The sequence below is a fragment of the Molossus molossus genome, unplaced genomic scaffold (assembly GCF_014108415.1).
Source record: "Molossus molossus isolate mMolMol1 unplaced genomic scaffold, mMolMol1.p scaffold_m16_p_12, whole genome shotgun sequence".
NCBI lineage: Eukaryota > Metazoa > Chordata > Mammalia > Chiroptera > Molossidae > Molossus > Molossus molossus.
Window position 1 is genome coordinate 57,721,609 of NW_023425347.1, and position 20,695 is coordinate 57,742,303.

General features: G+C 36.6%; 1 protein-coding gene across 1 annotated transcript in view; it reads right to left on the minus strand.

Moving 5' to 3' along the window:
* PATJ (PATJ crumbs cell polarity complex component) overlaps nucleotides 1-20,695 on the minus strand; it is a 332,328-nt gene that overhangs the window by 265,950 nt on the left and 45,683 nt on the right. Inside the window, exons 10-14 of the mRNA XM_036256685.1 lie at nucleotides 17,440-17,531; nucleotides 15,685-15,883; nucleotides 11,734-11,880; nucleotides 8,450-8,526; nucleotides 6,393-6,449 (exon numbers count right to left, since the gene is read on the minus strand). Coding sequence (XP_036112578.1) covers nucleotides 6,393-6,449; nucleotides 8,450-8,526; nucleotides 11,734-11,880; nucleotides 15,685-15,883; nucleotides 17,440-17,531 — 572 coding nt within the window. The remainder of the gene's footprint in view (nucleotides 1-6,392; nucleotides 6,450-8,449; nucleotides 8,527-11,733; nucleotides 11,881-15,684; nucleotides 15,884-17,439; nucleotides 17,532-20,695) is intronic.

Consider the following 20,695-nt stretch of genomic DNA (forward strand, 5'->3'; position numbering starts at 1 on the left):
GGACTCTCTGGTCTGCAGGTCAATGCTCCAACCGCTGAGCCAAACCAGCCAGGGCCTAAAATGGGTTTTGATAAGCTAGTCTCCTTTACATATTGTAAGGAGAAGTGAGAAGTAACTGAATTAACTAACCTAAACTTCTAATATTAAGGGGATGTTAAAAAATGGTAGTTCTTCAAAATAAATTTAAAATTTTATGGATAATTATAAAGAAGAAATCAGTTTTAAAAAGTAAACATGTATGATAATGTTATGTAGAAAAAGTACACGTCCCTTCTCCAAAACATAATTACACAAAAGGTTGGATTCACCAACTATAAATAATGTAAATATATACAGAAAACAACTAAATATGAAAAGAAAATAGTGCAATTATGGGTGACTTTTTCTTTTCTAAAACAAAAAATTTTAAATAAAAAAGAAACAGCAGCAGCCCTGGCCAGTTTGGCTCAGCAGTTAGAACATCAGCCTGTGAACCAATGAGTCGCAGGTTCAATTCCTGTCAAGGGCATGTACCTCAGTTGTGGTTTGTCCCCCGCCCTGGTCAGCTTGTGCAGGAGGCAGCCAGTCGATATGTCTCTCTCACATCAAAGTTTCTCTCTCTCTCCTCTCTGTCCCTCCCTCCCACTCTATCTGAAGATAAACAGAAAAATATCCTCGGGTGAGGATTAAAAAATTTTTTTTAAACACGACACTTTGCCACAACAAAATTTCAATTAATAATTAAATGTTTTATAACCACTTATAAAAATTGCTATTAAAGAGAAGCTTTCATCCCTGGCTGGCTTGGCTCAGTGGTTCTCTCTCTCTCCCTCTAAAATCAATAAAAACAGTTTTTTAAAAAGGAGTCTTTCAAAGGTCACAGACTAAAAGTACATAAAACATACAATTGGGGGAAAAAACTATAATTTTTCTAACAATTCTTATGTGTTGGCACTAAATTACATTAAGTCATACATTAAATATATTTATTTAATCACCCACAGCCTAATATTATTCTTCACACTATGTAGAAGAAAAATTAGACAGCTATTTCACCTCCTAAAGTGTTTCCCCAAAGGTCACCTTCTTAATGAGGCCTTATCTGGTCAACTCCTCTAAAATTGCAAACCCACACTCTCCTGAATTCCTTATCCATTTTCCCTGCCTTAATATTCTGTATGGCAAATATCACACATACTATATAACTTACTTATTTTCTATCTCCCCTCACTAAAATATAAGTTCTACAGGGCATGGACTGTCTTCTGCTGTGTCCTCTTCTGAAACCCCATTACCCAATAGAGGATCATGGAGTAGATATTTAAAAATATTTGACTGAATGGATGAATGAATAATAAATGAATAAATGAGTGAGTGAAAAACTGAATGTACTGGTGAGTTTCTATCAGGTGGTTCTGAAAGTCTATTCAACTCAAAGCCCTTTTATACCTTTATACTAGAGTTACTGAATACAATATACACATACATAATATATCTTGCATATATAGAATATCTATGTGTATTACACAGAAGTTGATCTGGAAAGATAAAATTAGTGAGATTGGTGGCAAGAAATGAGGGACTAAAGGTGAGAAAGAACACCTTCTGCCTGGAGAAAAACAATGGCGTGTTTAAAGATATATACAAAGAATGGTTATCCTTTTCTACTTATTACAGAATATGATGATATAAGGTCTTATAGCTTTGAACAGGGAGGACAGACAACTAAAGCTGAACTACATGATAAACTGAGCCTGAGCGGAGCCAGGTTCTTCACCAAGGACCTCTTGAGTTCCAATGCTAAAATGGGAAGGGAGGCTAAAAAGCTAATCAGGACCTCACACCTGCCAGAATGGCCACCATCAACAAATCATCAAACAACAAGTGTTGGCGACGGTGTGGAGAAAAGGGGACTCTAATACACTGCTGGTGGGAATGCAGACTGGTGCAGCCACTGTGGAAAACACTATGGAGTTACCTCAAAAATTTAAAAATTAAACTGCCACTTGACCCAGTGATCCCACTTCTAGGAATATACCCTAAGAAACCTGAAACACCAGTCAGAAAGAATATTTGTACCCCTATGTTCATAGCAGCACTATTTATAATAGCTAAGATCTGGAAACAACCCAAGTGTCCATCAGTAGATGAGTGGATAAAAAAACTGTGGTACATATACACAATGAAATACTATGCAGCTGTAAGAAAGAAAGATCTCTTATCCTTTGAGATGACATGGAGGGACCTAGAGAGTATTATGCTAAGTGAAACAAGCCAAACAGAGAAAGACAAATATCACATGATCTCACTTATTTGTGGAATGTAGTGAACTAAACAAACTGACCCAGAGACATAGAGGTGGGGTACAGACTGACAAACCTCAGAGGAGGAGGGTTGGGGGGAGAGAGATAAACCACAGAACTTATATGCATGTATGCATGACCAATGGACATAGACAACAAAGCTGGGGATGGGGTAGAAGGGATGGGGAGGAGGGTGTCAATGGGGGGAAAAAGAGAAACATATGTAACAAAAACAAATTAATAATAATAATAAGAAGAAGAAGAAGAAGAAGAATAGCTAATCAGGAAACCACTGAAGAGCAAAGCAAAGATTTCAGAGGCCCAAAATACTAAGGATCTAAAAATGGAGATCAGCTCTCAGCAGGGAGAGGGGACTGGTAAATACCCCCAGGCTCATGTGGGGTACCTAGAAGGCTATGTCTTAGGAGTAAAGGCAAACAAGATATAGTCTGAACCTTACCAAAACTAGAATTCTGCCTTGTCTCAGATATGATCACCCACCCCCATCTCTCTCTCTCTCTCTCTCTCTCCTCTCTCTCTCTCCTCCCTCCCTCCCTCTCCTTTTTTTTTTTTTTATCCTCACCCGAGGACATTTTTCCATTTTTTGTACAGATAGAGTGGGAGGGAGAGAGAGGAAGAGAGAGAGAGTAACATCGACATGAAAGGGACACATCGAGTGGCTGCCACCCGCACAACCAACCAGGGCCAGGGACAAACTGCAACCGAGGTACATGCCCTTAGCGGGAACCGGGTCTCTCCGGACCGCAGGCCGATGCTCTAACCGCTGAGCCAAACCGGTCAGGGCCCTCCCTCTCCTTATTGGACAGAAATAACATCACCCGAAGGCTTCTGTAGTTGGCATACACAATGTTGGGCATTCAATCAAATTATAGCATGATCAGAGATACAACCAAATGACCACAACCAGAGAAAATATCTAACAGTAGAAACACGTCTAATGTTGATCCAGATAATAGAACTATTTAAAGTCCTTATAAACTATGATTAATGTGTGCAAGAAACAGAGAAAAAGATGTCATATACAGATATTTTAAAATTGAGAATTCCACCCCAAGAATTATAATCTAAAAGGAAATGAAGCAAATTTTAGAATAGAAAACTATAAATTTAAGGACTCAATAAATGGGCTTTAGCAGCAAATTAGGCACAGGAAATTTAGTAAACTGGAAGACAGTTAAATAAAAGATATCCAATATCTAAAAGTTTAGTATAAATTAAAGTACAGTTTTAGGGGAAACTATCATTCATTTATGTGAATGGTAAGAATAACAGCCTACTATGTGCTTGCGACTACTCTAGGCACATTATATTTAATCCCTATAGATCCCATGAGGTAGATACTAAACTATTACTATCTCCCTTTTACAGACAACAAAACTGAGACATACAATTTAGGTAATTTTACAAGCTAGTGAGTGGATAAACTCGAATTTGAACTCGGGCCATATGGGTCCAGAGTCAATGTAATCAGTAAACTATACTACAGTAATGAATAACAATCGAAGTTTGGTGAAGTATTTATATTTCTTACTCTCAAGTTGAATTAAATTTCTCTCAATCTACTGAGATGAAATTAGTAATTAGTGACAATTCTAATCAGTTATAAGGATGATTTTGTAAATAATTTAAAACAAGAAGTTGTACCCTGTTGCTTCCCATTGCACATCTGAGGGAAGCGTGGCCACCTGGCCCACACAGGCACCGCAGGGAGGTAACTGAAAATGCAGGTTATCTTAGAAGGAAAGAAATCCTCCCCACAGTGTCGGCCTTGAAAATTCAAACCTAAAATGTGACAGTACATTTAACATAAAATGATGGGAGAGAAGTATTCATTCACAAATACTCAAAAGAAGAAATGGTAGAACTATTTAAAGAAATAACTTCTTACAAAACCCACAGGGGACACAGAAAACTTGTTTTGAATACTGCATGTGACAGCATGAAATAAATAAATAATGGAAGAAATAAATCACCAGGGGTAGATGGGACACCGATAGAATTATTTCAAGCTACAGAGACAAACTCTGTCATAACCCTAACCAGGATATGTCAACAAATAAGAAAAATGAAACAATGGCTTACAGACTGGAAATGTTCCATGTACATCCCAGTCTTCAAGAAGGGAGATGCCAAGGAGTGCTGTAGCTACAGGACCACTGCTCTGATTTCTCACGCAAGGAAAGCAACGCCCAAGGTGATGCAGCTCTACTTACACGGCGGGAGAAATGCCAGATGGTCATGCTACCATCAGAAAAGGAAGAGACACTCAAAACCTGACTGCAAGCATTTGCTGGATACTGGAGCACTCCAAAGAATTTTGGAAGAAGGTTGGTCTATGCTTTACATAAGCCCTTTGGTTGCACTGACCTTGAAAACCTGTGGGTTGCTCTGAAAGAAACAGGTGTGCCTCAGCACTTATTGTCCTGAGGTGTAACCTGTATTATGGACCAAATGTGGAGAGACAGAATGGTTTCCTGTAGGTAAAGATGTCAGACAAGGGTGCCTCTGATCTCCCTACCTGGTTAATTTGTACACAGAACGTATCATATGAAAGACTGGGCTAGACTCAGAGGGAGGAGAAGTGAAAATTGGTGGAAGAAATATCTATAACTTAAGATATGCAGGTGATAACATCTCATTGGCAGAAAGAAGCAATGATGTGAAATGACTTCTGATGAAAGTGAAAGAAGAAAGTGCCCAAACAGGATTGCATGTGAACATCACGAACACAAGAAAAAGACACAACTTTAGACATATAGACAATATAGACATTGAAATTGTTAAAGATCTTGCTGACTTTGATTGTCATCAATTCAAATGGAGACTGCAGCCAAGAAATCAAGAGAAGGCTGAGACTCAAAAGGGCAGCACAGAAAGAATTGGGAAGGATCACAAGAGCAAAGATGTGTCATTAGAGACCAAGGGTCAGATCACCTACACCCTTGTGTTCCCAATTACTATGTATGGATGTGAAAGTTGGACAGTGAAGAAGGCGGATAGAAAAAAATGGATTCATTTGAAATATGGTGTTGGAAGAGAGTCTACAGACACCCTGGACAGCCAGAAAGATGAACAGGTGGGCCCTAGAGCTGATTGAGCCTAAAGCTTCCCTGGAGACAAAAATGACAAAACTGAAGCTATCCTACTTCAGACACATCATAAAAAGGCAGGGTTCTTTCAAAAACAAAACAATGTTGGGAACAACAGAAGACAGTAGGAAAAGAGGAAGACCAACAATGAGATAGATGGACTCCATAAGAGGCATGAAGATACAGGAACTGAGCTGGGCTGCTGAGGACAGGACACTGTGCACACCACTCATTCACAGAGTCACCAGGAGCTGGAGCCGACTCGACAGCCCATTACATACACGTGTGACAGGAGAGCTTAAGCTGGGCTCAGCTCCTACACCCTGTGTGGAATTACAGCATAATTTTTGAAACTGTTCTGACAAGAAACCTTACCTTTCTCATCATTTCTTCAGAAAGCCACCTAGAAGGCTTTTCTAAGTTTCAATTCCCTGGCTGTTGATTATCCAGAACAGGAACTATAAAATTAATTTGTAGTGAGAGGACACTAAAAACTGTAAAAGTTACCTTCTGGCATTTTGCCATTAGAAATAAAGCTCTCACTATAAAAATTTTTTAAATTCAAGAAAAAACATTGCTTATACTCAGAAGATAAACCACTTTTCTGTCCTTAAACATCTGGACCCGAAGGATTTTTTTAAAGTCTGTATTTGTGGTCTTGATATTTAGAAAACCTTTAAAAGGCCTTCTTATAAAATCTGAAAAGCTTACACACACTTTGCACAATGTTACTCTGTGTACTACCTTTAAGGCAGGCAAAGCAGTCAAATCTGAGTTTTTGGCTTTCTGGGAAGTGGTACCAGGGACCCCATGTTCTTCCCAGGCATAGTTAACCATCACCTTTCATAAGTGAGAACTCACCACATTTCCAGAAAACATCTAAGACTAAATTCTGGGAACTTTAGGTTACAGCACAAATTTAGTTTCTTCAATAAGAACGTAGAGAAAATTCTTCCAACAACAAAAAACTGGTAACTAAAAAAAAAATAATAATGCTTACCTTTGAATATTTCTGTAATTCAGCATCATCTGCAATCTGAGTGTCCAAAGTAGCAATCTAAATTTGCAAGAAAAAGAATCCAATATTTGTAAAAGCATAACTTTATTTCTTCCTCGGTTTCCCGACAAAAATCTGTAAAAGCTATATGTTCCATCTGAAAGAATGCATCAGGCCTGCATTCTAATCTCTTTTCTATATTTCTGAACTCCACAAGTATAACACCTAATGTAAATTTCAGAGAATATTTGTTTTTCTCCTGTCCTCCACAAAACTCTTTTTTCCTAAGTTATTTAAAACTTGAACCAGAAGGTGATGGGCAAATACATATACTATTTTTAAAAATCCATGGCCCCTAAAATTTTAATATAATCCTCCATTATATTGGATCCATAAAAATTTTTCATTCTTTTGAGAAAAACAAGCGTCTGACCATTTTTTACTTTTAAATTCCGGCCTTAAAACAAAGTTTGCAAGGTCAGAGAAGTCAGACAAGTGTGGAAAAACTGATGTGTCTGACTTTCCACAGCAAGCTCAAGCCATTTCCCTAGGAGAAATAGCTGGCAAGGACACAAACAGAAAGATCTGGACTGGTAGGAAGCTCACGGAATACTTAAAGCTTTTAATCCTGGCCTATAACCATTGTTCGATGCTCCAATGGTGGACATTCACAGAAATGAATGGCTTACAAGCAAAATACTTTACTGATGACTTGCATCTGTAAGTTGTTAATAAAATATGGTGCATATCTGGAGGGAGGAGATAAGTTAAACAATGATCCAACTGAAGCTTTTAAAAGTAGTGCAGATAAGTAGATGCTGGAAGAAAATAAAATGTTAAACCCTGGAGTACATGCATGTGTGTTGTCCTTCATCTCGCCTGGCTTCTCCTTTCTGCTCCTCATTCCTTGGAACAAGTTACAACTCTTAATGAAGCTTCCAACTTAAAATTCTGTTCCCTCTTTCTAGCCCTTCTGTTATAACCTCTCCATGTAATCGATGATATCTGGAAAGGTAGTCATGAGGAGGATAACATTTTAACAAAAAAAGAGCCCATCACAAAACTGGCCATTTATAAATACTGATACACCAAATTACTTTGGATATCAAAGCATAAAAGATAGAACAGGTCATTTGCTAGTTGATAGCCTAATGACAAAATAACATTCGAAATCTATGAAGTGTAGAAGCAATAGTTCCTGAGGACTGATAGGCAAGTACAAAATTAACGAGAAGTATGAACTGTTTTGACTCATCCAAATGACACTGAAAAATTTCTGCCACTAGATAGTGGCTGTATATGCTGAACCAAGTAGAGAAAAAAAAATATCTCCAACCAGCCAACAAGTACTAATGATAAACATATGTAAGAAAATGTTAATGACAATAGAAATTTAATAGAATATTTTATTATGGAGGCATTTAGTGAACACTGTAGAGGCTTTTCTAAGCACAGCCTTTTGCTTTCATGTGGCTTCATATGGGGAAATGTAATCAATCCCTTACTCAATGAATCTAATAACAGGTGAAAGGAAGTCTAATGGACCACTGGCACTATAAACTTATACCTAACCTAAATTACTTCCTGTTCTCTCAAATACATTTGATAATCATTCTTTCATTTTTCTCATAAAACTGTAAGATTCTTTGTGAAACATAGGACTAATATCCACAGCCCTTTCAGTGTACAATAAAACAAACAGATCATAAAAGCAATCATAAAAATGCCAGCAATTTTAAGCAGCTGAGACACGTTATAAATTTAAAGGCAAACCCTCTCCTTCCTAACATTTTTCTGCCTATTGTCGAGTTCAATGGTTTCAACATGAGGGTCTGTTCATTGTAACTAAAACTTGTGTGCAGTCCTTACTTGTTCTTATAGCTTAAAATGCTAAAATAAATAAATTGATTGATTGATTGATTGAATGGGAAAGAAAGACAGGAGGGAAAAGTAAGGGCAGGCTGACCACTCCTTGACACTCCCATTTCTTTAAATTGTAGTGTTAAGGGCTTGACATGAAATGAGACATGAGTGTTTTTTATTTAAAGATTTTAACATACCATTACTTCATAATCAGGACCCAATAGGTTTTGCCATCTGGATTTCAGCTCATTTTCTGGAAAGTCAGGGGCTCTTTCTGGATTAAAAAAGAAACACACACACACAAAAAGGATGTTGAAGCTACTGTGAGCCAAACACATTTAACTACTTAATTCTTCAGTAAGAGCAGTTTCAGTAAGTAAAATGGAAATAAATACAATGAAAATGCATTAAATTAAGTCTACTAGGTAAAGTAAATCAGAGGGACCCTATAAGACTAATGTAAAATGTAAAGACTGGTATGACCAAATTATGAAAGGGCTTTTGTTGTTAAGGAATACTATAAAGAGAAGAGAGAATGATGAGTTATAAATGAAATTTGAATTATATACAGTTTATGTTAGGACAAACCAGGATTTAATTTAAATGTTAATTACTTCAGAGTAGTACCTTCCACTCACCCACAGGAAAAGTAAAAATGGACCAAGCTATTTTTATCAACTAAGCATATCAACATAATCCATTCAGACTTTTCACTTGGATGGATATAATGCATGTCTGGTTTTAATTCAATCATTGAATACATGAGATTTAATATAATAGAAACTTTGGTTTTACTTTGGTCTTTGTGGCTTCATTATATCTTTAAGATTTTCTTACTTGATGGTAATATTGCCTTTTTCGCATACGTAAGATCGTTTTAAAGAGCTAAGACAGATTTTAACTGACCTGCTTGTCTTTCATATGAGCTTAGCCTGAAGCTTAGTGTACAGTTTATAGTCTGAATAATGCCTACTAGGCAAAAGTCAAAGCACTAAAACTATAATTTCCAACTACATCTACAGTAGTAGCAGATAATAAACAAACCTCCACCTTTCTTCTTTAAGGTGAAGGTAAACTCTTTTTGTCACAAGATAAGACAAGTCACAGAACACTTATCACAACTGACATAACTGTCTAAAGTCAAACATAGCGTGGCCGGTGTGACTCAGTGGTTGAGGGTCGACCCATACACCAGGAGGATGCCAGTTTGATTCCAGATCAGGGCACATGCTCAGGTTGTGGGCCCTTTCTCCAGTGGGGAGCATGCAGGAGGCAGCCAATCGATGTTCTCTCTCATCGATGTCTCTATCTCTCTCTCCCTCTCCCTTCTTCTCTCTCTAAAATAAATAAAGAAAAAATATTTTAAAAAATAAAAAAATAAAATAAAACATAACTTGCAATATCAGCTCTATTGCCCTTTAGCACAGATGGCTCATCCTGGATGCACATAATGCTTAATTACATAAAACATAGTAACAATATTTTAATACGTAAAACTTAATTACATAATAATTAAGTAAAACAGGCTAACCTCAGAAACCAGAGACAGACTAATGAACACGAAAGAATTTAAATGACTAGATTTACAAAAGAATATCCATGAAATAACTGTTAGGTCCTTTTAAAATCAAAATGTCATTCGTGTGGACTCTGCACCTTTGTGCGTACTGCTGTTAACATTTCCATAAGACATTACAGTAAGAGTTCTACCATCCTGCCTGTTAAACTTCTTTCAGACAGCAGTTTCATATTTGATGAGCTAATTTGAACAACATTTGCAATGTCTTGGTTGAATTATAAGCTTAAAAACATGATATTTTAAGACGATATTTCATAAACATGTATAAAACAGTGCTGCCATTTCCCCTTCAATGCTTTTGACCATATTTTACCTTTCAGTCATGTAATGAAAGCACAGACAGTCATGAGCTTTAAAGCACAGCACAAAGTCTAAGTACCAGAGGAAAGAGATTAATTTCTTTTCAGCAGCTCAACAAAACCTGGGCTACACAAAATGATTAAAAAAAAAAAAAAAAATAGTATGATGACCTGAAATTATTATTTCAACGGCAATGAAGGGGAGAATATACCACCCAAAAATACAACGCTTTGACATTGCAGGTTATTTTGAGCTGAAGGTAATTAAGACCCAGCAGACTCAGAAAAACATTTTACCTCTCCCTTAACTACCTAAAAGAATTTAAAGAAGGGGCCTGGCCCAGAAGAGCTATTGCCAGAGACAACATTTTTATCTGAAAGACCTACCGGTTTGGCAGGGCAAACTTTAATTACCAAACATCTGCCTTCCGTAAAGTCCTGTGATTTATCCTCCCTCCCTCTTTGAAGCCCAGGCCCCTAGCCCATTCCTTAGCTCAGAATGGCATACAAACCTCAATTGCCCAATTTGTCCTTGGGTCTCATATTTTTATGGGGCTACCCCACATATGAAATCTTCTGTCTTATGTCAATTTAATTATTTAGCCAGCCAAACAGCGAAGAAGGGAAGAAGGAAAACTTTGTTTACCTCTGCAGCAAAAAAGAAGGCTAACTTCATAGCTGTTAGAATATTTTGGTCTAACTCTCGAGTTGAAGTTATGCATATCCATGAAAAAAATATATAGTAAGATGGATCCAAAAAGAGAAGATAAAATATTTCTACAAGTATTTCTAACTTCATAATGTATTTGATTTTCACCTGAGAGTTCACTGAAAATCTATCTGGGTTCACTAAAACAGCAAAGACTAACTGCAATTTACTTGGGTCAAAAAGAACAAGGTAAATTTCCAAATCATAGAAAAAAATTTAAGCTGAATGAAGGGTTACCCCTTCCTTCAGGCCATTCTTTCTCGAGAGAAAACAAACAAAGGTAAAAGCCAAAATTTCTCTGGAACATGAATGATGTTAAGTATTTCATTTCATTCAGCTCACAAGGCTTTCCTGAGCACCTTTGTGCAGGAGATTGTATATGACTGTTATTCAACATATTTGCAGAACAGAGTCAACTACAGTAGCTGAGTTATCAAAGTACAAAGTAAAAGAACAAAGTTGCAGATCAGTTAAAAAGAAAAGTAAAAGACAAATATATAGCTACCTGGCAATTTCATGAAATAAAAAAGTATACATTATTAATTTTTATGGTGAAAAGGAAATACTGATATCTGTACACAGATAGCTATATATCTATAGCTATCAATAATATCCAAGCGAAAGTATGCAGTAATTTAAAACGCTGACAAGATTAAAAATAGTCATCACATACTAATAAAAATACATTCAGAATTAATATAATCAAAGATTAAATAGCCATATGCTTGGTTCCCAACTGCCACAAGTTTTAAGGTAATGATATTAAGAAACTCTATTTTGTGTCGCCAAAATGCCTCCACAGCTCCTCACATTATACTAACTATAAAGAGAAAAAATGGTGAACAAATGAGAAAGTCAAATGTCTTTGCTTTCAATTGAATGCTTTTTGCCTACCCAGTTTTTCTAAGTTTTGTATGTTATCGTTTTTTAGATTGTCCATTCTTTCTTCAGTTTCCTCGTCTTCACCATCCAAATTAGTTTCCGTTTCCACTGCTCCAGTTAAGAAGGGGGCTGGTGGTTTCGGTGGTTCTACAATAGTTCCTGAAATAAGAATTGCACACTTGAATCACTAGCAGCTAAAGACCATGTTTCCGTGAGCTTATTCCACTCCTGTTCTACCGTTTCACAACCTCATTACAAACATCTCAGGTAACTGACAAATATGAATCCTTTATTTAAAATCTTAGGTGTGATAACCAATCAATTCCCTAAAAAATAAACATGTTGGTAGTATCGAAAAGAATAAGGAACTAGGCAGTGGGAGGAGAAAAGCAAGGTAAAGAAAATGTCAAAGCAGGAGTAGAGGCTTTTCACCGTAGCCTTGGAAAAGGAAAAGAGCACTCATGATTGGGCTCCTGCTGTTGTGGTGGGTAGAGAACAAGACCTGAAAAATAAGCTGGTCCCATTGTCCTGGGCTCTCCTAGGTTCTGGCATGACATCATCATGAGTACAGTAGGCCCTCGTTTATCGTGGTCAATCAGTTCCAGACTCTACCGTGATAAATGAATTTCCGCGAAGTAGGGTTCTTTATTTATACAGTCATCCCTCGTCACTTGTGCTTCGACATTTGTGGCTTTGCTCTGTCGCGGTTAAAGTGAAGCCGCGAAAATTGAAGTGTGAAGTGGTGAGGGACGACTGTACAACAATCTACACAGGTGACATTATGAATTGGAAGGGAATTGGAGAGCATTCCTCTGGTTGCAGAAGTTCTTCCCTTAGCTAAGCATAGTAATAGGATATCTAACGCTTTCCATCTCAAACGGCTTTCAACCTCAAACATTCAAATCGTTATTTATCTCTTAAACACAAAAAAAGGTTTAACGAGTCATTTTTAAATAATCACTTATACAAAAAGTATTCTTACAAAATATATTTAAGTATATTTTCAATCTAAGTAAAGCTTTAGATCTAGCTTCTAGGAAACAGTGGGTAGAGAAACAAGTTAAATGATACCACAAGGAAACTATCAAATCCAGAATGTAGCATTCTAATGACAAACAAATTAATCCGTTAAAAATCTATACCCTGCCTGGTTGGTGTGGTTGGTGTGGCTCAGTAGGTTGAGTTTTGTCCCATGCACCAAAAGGTAACTGGTTCGATTCCTAGTCAGGGCACATGCCTGGGTTATGGGCTCAATCCCCAATGGGGAGCATGTAGGAGGCGGATGATTGATGTTGATGTTTCTCCCTCATGGATGTTCCTCTCTCTCTCACTTTTTCCCTTCCTCTCTTTCTAAAAAAATCAATAAAAAGATATATTTTTTTAAAGTCTATGTCCTGGGGCTAGGGTGGAGGAGTCTTGATTAAGAAACCAAAGAAGCATAACACATGCAATAAGTGCAATGCATTATTACATCTTGATTTAATGGGATTTGGAGGGGGGTAGGGCAAGAAGAAAAGCTACAAAAGATATTTAGGGACAATAGGAAAATTTAACTATGTATTGAGTGTTTGATATTGGGGAATTACTATTAATTTTCTTTGGTTTGATCAGACATTATGTTTATCTAAGAAAATATCCTTCATTTTAAAGCTATAGACTCAAATATGTAGGGCTGAAGTGTCATAATGTCTACCACTCAATCTGAAATGGCTCAGGAAAAAAACGTAAATAGATAAAAGTGTGCAAAATGATAGTTGCTGAATCTAAATGGTGGGTATTTGGTATAATATTTTTCAATATTTATGTATGCTTGAAAATTTTTTATAAAAAATAATTGAAAAAGATAACCAGTTAAAAGTTCCTGTGATTTTCATGACACTTTAAATTACACATAGGATATTTTAGATCATGAATCCATTACTGCACACTAAACACAGCCCAGTGCTAGTGAAAGAAATGCCAGCCAGAAGCTCCTAGCATCACAGAGAGAATAGTTACACACCAGAATTTATAGTGCAAAGCAGTACAATGATGTTACTGTGTGCTACAAAACATATACAAATAAGTACACAAATAATTACACAGAGGTGGGCAAAAGTAGATTAAATTACCAGCCATCATCATCTAAAAGATAAATCATAAGTAAGGATATAAAATAATAACAATAAGAATAAGAAAAGAAGACAAATAGCCCTAGCTGGTTTAGCTCAGCAGTTACAGCGTCGACCCATGAACCAAAGAGTCGAGAGTTCAGTTCCAGTCAAGGGTATGTGCCTCAGTTGCAGTTCAATCCCCGGCTCTGGATGGGGTCGTGCAGGAGGCAACCAGTGGATATGTCTCTCTCACATAGATTTTGCTCTCTCTCTCCCTCGCGCGTGCTCTCTCTCTCTCTCTCACTCATGCTCTCTCTCTCTTTCTCTCCCCCCCAACCCCTACCCTATCTGAAGATAAATAGAAAAATATCCTCAGGTGAGGATTTAAGAAAAAGACAAATAATACAACTAAATAATACAATATAATTAATAAATAAGAATAAACTGTTTTTGCATGCGTAAACTGTAAACCTACTTTTGCCCACCCCTGTATATAAGGTATACAAATGTAGGTGTTTAGAGGAGAAAAGGGAAGGTGTAGAGTGCCAGAGGAAGGCATTGTGCAGGAGCGGGAAGCTGTGCAGTGTGTGTCAGTAAAATAGTCTTAACTGCTGTGTGAAGGCACACCAAGCCTCGTTCCATAGGCCAGAGGGCAAAGGCATGGTCACTCTATCTTCTCCAGTGACCACACAGAAACAACCGATTACAAGGGAGTGTGATAAATTCTACAGTAAAGTGCGCTTCAAAGGGTGCAAGTGAAACACACAGGAAGGACACCCAAACCATGGAGGAAGAGGTGCAGATTTAGAACCAAAACTTATCCTAGCAAAATGCAAAATGTAGGCATGCCCAGTAAAGAATCACTAATTCACAGATGACATAATTCATCTGATATACCGCACTGAAGCCAAGGGCTCTGTCAGAGCTATTAAAACCATTATATTGATATAAATATTTATGTAAACCTTTTAAGTAAATCTAACATTTGTACAATTTGTACTCTTTAGGCAATTTTAAATTTCATACATACAGTACAGTTGACAGGACATCGTCTTTCAGCAGCAAAATTTCCACTATCACATAAAACTTAAAAAGTTCCAACTTAATACCAATCGATATCAGCTGAAAGGAAAGGCTTCCAGTCTTATTATATCTTTAGAGGAAGGGAAAAAATTATATTCATCTCCTGATAGATTCTAATAGAATTATTTCTATAATTCTGTCAGAATTACTAGTTATATAGTCATTTGTTTTCAATTGAATGTGTCCCCATGATTGTCAAAGTTTGTTAATCTGTACGTTTATAAGTTGCTAATTAAAAACTGACAAGCATATAGTTATGTTTCTGTTCCATAATGAAAATGTAGAATTGCTCTAATAAAAAAAATATTATTCGGCAAATAAAAATGTTCTTGAGAGAAATTTGGGTTTTATTTTCTCTTGCTGTATTTCAAAAGGTAAATCATGGGACATGAGGATCAAGTCTACCACTGGAAATAAAATGAAACCAGAGTTTGTAAAGTGTCAAAGCATTAGACGAATGAGAGCTCCTGAACAAAAGGTGTCAAAGCTTTATTGTTCAAACATAAGTAATAAATGAAGTTAGGAAGCTTTTGGGGAAAATGATTTCCATTTCCATTCAGAGAAGCTCTCGGAGCCTAACGCGAGTCAGGGTCCACGTCCTAACATTTGCACTGCATATTGCAAAGGAAGCTCTTCCGTGTGCAAATGAGCTGATTCATTTCTCCATTACTGCATTACACAAGGTGGGTAGTTTTTCCTTCCCAGGATCCCAGAGCAATGTCCAGAAATGAGATATTCTTCCAAACCCAGAATACGTGGTGGGGAGAGGGACAGTGGAATCCATTACCTGTGTCTGAAGGCTGTTCAACAAGTGGAGGCTGTTCGACAAGTGGAGGCTGTTCAGCAAGTGGAGGTTGTTCAGCAAATGGAAAAGCGGGTGAGGATGTCTTCCTTCGAACTAAGGTTAGTTGTACCACTTGCCCTGCATTTCGTAATACTTCAACAACATCCTGGTTGGCGAAACCCTGGATATTCACACCATCCACCTAAAACACATTAGGTTTCAAGTTAGCTACTATTTTATTATTATTATTATTTTTAATCCTCACCCGAGGATATATTTCCATTGATTTTCAGATAGAGTGGGAGGGAGGGAGGGAGGGAGGCAGAGAGAGGAAGAGAAAGAGAGAGAGAAACATCGTTTGGTTGCCCTGGGCACAACCCCAACCAGGGCCAGGGACTGAATTGCAACCAAGGTACGTTCCCTAGACTACTTGAACCCATGACTCTTTGGCCCAATGGCTGATGCTCTAACTGCTGAGTCAAACCAGCCAGGGCAGTTAGCTACTATTTTAAATTCTTTCAAGGCAGAATTAAATTGGGCAATTAATTTTATTCCAAAAATAATTTGTATTAGACCTAAGAAAGTATTTGAATAAGGACACACAATTAAGTAGTAAAACATGCTGACAAACTTCCTGAGATGCTAGAAAGTAAATTCAAACATGTACTCCTAAGTCACACATTTTAACTTATAGCCTAAGAGGTAAAGGGTCTGATTTTCTGATGCTATTCAAAATTCAAAGTGCCATAAAAAATAGTCAACTGTCAGACATAACCCCCAAGAGGCATTAATAGAAGCCATTATATCAAAATTGAAGAGATCATGCAATATTTCATCCCTCTACCATATCAACATGCGATATTTTCCAGAAGAAATACACTGATCTCTCTCCATTATGTCTTCTAGTGTTCTGAAAAAGTATATGCAAGAAAAGTCCGATTCCACATTTCTAAAGCCCATCAGGATGAAAAGACCTCCTCTTTCCATCTTCTACAAGCCGTACAAATCATTGCTTCTGCTTTCCCCATAAGTATTTTCTCCATAGCACCCACTACTATTGCTGGTCTCCACACTCTGCAAATTGCAAGACAGTTCCTAAGCCCAATAATATAAAAAGCCAAGAGTATTGAAAAGCGCTTCCTGTGATGGACTTGAAAGATAAAAACTCAAATTACACAAACAAATATGTGTTTCCACATAAATCACTAAATTAAATATTTGTATATATGTGTGTGTGTATATATACTTCAACATTATTAAAATAAACTGCAAATTTAATTTTCTACTAAATGGAGCAAAGGCCAATCTGAATTGATAAAAGGTAATTATTATACTCTCAGATATATAAAACATCTCAATTTTGTATGTACTCAAAATTACTATGAGTAGAAAAACTACTTTCACAAAGAAATAAAAAGATCTGGTAAATGGCCTATTAATTTTATAAATGGGTAAGTTCAAGGAACACAAAGAGGTGCTTGAAACGTATTTTCTAGAAGAATGCTAGATAGAGCACCTTTCAAATATGTATGTATTTAGTATGGTTAGTGACTCCTTTCTTCACAGATAGTTAAAAAAATAAAATCAAAATCAGGACCATAAGAATGCAAATTAATGAGATTTCACTGCACTAACAAATTTAATTTTTTTAAATATCTTGAGACTATATTAAGCCATTCCCCTCTCACACATGTTATAATAAAGATAACTTTTTATTCCCACCTTGATCCAGTCCTAATACAGAGGGCAGTTACTCACAGCGACTATCTTGTCATTCACTTGGATTTGCCCATTGTGGTATGCAGCGCTGCCAGGTATTACACTTTTCACATAAATTCCTGAAGCTTCCCCTAAGGTGCACAAAACACGGAAAAGGGAAGAAAGCTCTAATTAGGCCTTGATTGCAAAATTCATATCACAAGGTTAATTAGCTAAGGGAGCTGACTGCTGACTGAAGGCTTGATAAATACTATTTTGAACACAAGCAGAGAAACTGATGGATTATTTCAAACTGTCACCGTCACAAGTGACCTGAATTTGAAATAATTTGACGATTACTTCTGGAAAAATAATAGCAATGGAACCTTGATGAAATGCACTCCAATATAAGCTGGAATTCAAAGAGCCCAGATTAAGTCTTACTCTCTTCTCTTGGTCTGCCACCCTGCTCACCATTGTCTCAGCATAGCCTTTATAATTTTTCACCAGTACTATGACAGCAGTCTCCTAAGAGGTCTTCGTTCACTATTCATGTTAGCTTCCCCAAACGCAGAAGAGAGAGAGGTACACACAGTCTTAAAACACTAGAATAATCTCAGCAACATGAAATAATCCTTGTGTTATAAAACATTTAAAAAGGAAAAATGGCTATACAAAAATTATAGCTATGTAAAAATTATGCATGCTTATGAGCAAGGATTTGAAGGGAAATTGGAAAATAAAAAACCATAGCTCTGGATGATTTTATATTTTTATTTTTCAACATCAAATGAATTTAAAATATTCCCTGCAAAAACGAACAATGGATTTTCATCACCTACATAACAAAAAGTAAATTTCACAGAATCACAATCAAGGACCTCCATAATCTGCCCTAAACTTCTTCTTTTTTTTACTTTAGTTTACCTCATCCTTCCAACAAAACTCCAGATGCACAAGACTCTTGATTTCCACCAAAACTCCAAGTATTTTCTTGATTTTAGACCTTTTCTCATTTTATTTTTTTCTTGCCAACCTCACCCCTTGTATCAAATCCTTCTCTTTGCCTATGCCTAGCACAAATGTGTTTCTTTGTAAATTCCCCATTGTCCTCTATCCAATTGACTCTTCCATCCACCATGATAGTTTGTTTGCATCTCTGCTAAAACTTACTTCATTTCATTGAACACTTGAAGTTATTTACACGTTTGTCTCCCTAAATAGATTTTGCTTATATTCATTATTCTACCTCCTCCGGAACTAAGCAAAGTAATTGCTCAAAAGTTCCATTGAATGGAATAAAGAACTATTTTTGAAAATTACATGTTAAAAACCATAGTGAGTTTTAAAATGTTCTAGTGTTTGAATTCAGTATTACCCACCCCCCAACCCCCCAAAAAAGTTCTTTTGAGGGTAAAGAAGTAAAATTATTCTTTTCTTTATTCAGTAACATAAATATGAAATTATATCAATTTTCTGTCATTCACCTTCATTGTACTCTGCATAGATATTGTGAGGTTTACAAAAACACTGTGAAAATTTCAGATAATAGAGGTTCATAAGCCAAAAGTTTAGGAACTAAGCCATGATTTCTCTAGACAGCATATTAAGAGCTACAGGTTTTGGGGTTTTTTCCCCAACATTATTATACAAGCCATACTTAGCTCTTTTGGAACTCATTTAAATTCTGAACCTAAAAAAGGTGGCACTTAGAAAAAGCTAAAGTTTTGAAAATAGTTATTCCATTGGGCTAAAATAGCACAAGGTGGTCTGACATGAATTTCATTCAGGACTTTGAATAAATTAGCACTTTTAATCTTTCCACCTGCTGTAAGTATACAAAATAATAATTTTAAAAAATTAACTCTCTAACCTTGCTATTTTTTAAAAAGCGAGAACATTTTATAACCCTGAATTTTCATGTTACTAGCAAATATCTGTGAAAGGTTTATTTTTCCTTAATCTAATAATTGTCTTATAATAGAGTAATTCTTACAATGAAAGTTACCAAAGCTTTCCATGTAGGAGTTGAGGGAGTATTATTATTCAGAGATACTTGGGCCATGTATTTATTCTTTTTTAAAAATTTTATTTATTGATTTTAGAAAGAGAGAAACACTGATTTGTTTTTCCACCATCCATGCATTCATTGTTTGACTTTTGTATGTGCCCCAACTGGGGATCAAACCCACAATCTTGGTGTATCAGGATGACACTCTAACCAACTAAGCTACCCTGCCATGGTCATGTATTTATTCTTACAGTGTATTCCCTTTATATGAAAGGAAAACCATTTTAATTAAAGTATTTGTTTTATTTTTATTTTTTTGGTATTTATACATAATAGTAATGCTTTTTTTACATTCATAATATGAAATATATGCAGTAATTATTTTACTTTATTTCATGTAAATTGTCCTAATATATTAAGAGTCATGCTATTCAACATATATCTATCTCAGAAATAAGAGGAAATACAATTCAAATGTTACACTCGGAGTTGAAAAATTAAATTCTGTTGTTAATGATTATCAAAACAACTATAAAATTATTGTGATAAAACCGTGTGGTATTGTGATATATAAGATATTTGGTCTTTATCCACAGTTCCTGGCTCATAGTGTTATCAACAGAAGTGGAGTTCTTGCAATGTCACAAGGAAAATAATTTCCTAAGACTCACATAGGAGGATAGGTAATATTTATTTGGGTGGAAATAAACCCCTGGCTTTCCAATGTCCCATTTCTCTCCATCCCACAAAGAAAAAACTCCAACTGGCCAGAATAAAGCCACCGCCCACAGTTTCTGCTCCATATTAAAGTCCAGTCCAGTCCAGCATCCTGCATGTAAAGTCTGCATGGCCATAGGCCATGCAGCTGCTAAGGTCACATGGCTATGGAGAGAGAAAACGTCAACGCACAGGTGTGTGCAGGTCACGGAGCAAGAGAGAACAAGAAAGAGGAAACTCTTTGTCTGGGGATTTTAACCAGAAGCTTCACACTAACCAATAAAGTTTCCAAGATTTTGCATGCTGCTGATGGGCCCACGCCCTAGTCAATTCATTGTTCCCAGGGCTAGACTGACAGGCAAGCACCTCCCCTGTGCCACCCCAGACTTCTACTGTGCATGTGCCTATGTCCCCCTTCTCCCCACAACAATCCAGTACTGGATGGGGGAAGGGAGGGATGTTAATCCCTTTGGAGGAACAATACTGCATGAAGCTGTAGCTTCCCGGTGAAGCTTCCCAGGTGACCATGCTTACAAAGTACGACTTCCCTTTGCTTTCTTTCCTTTATTAATATTTACTACCTAATTA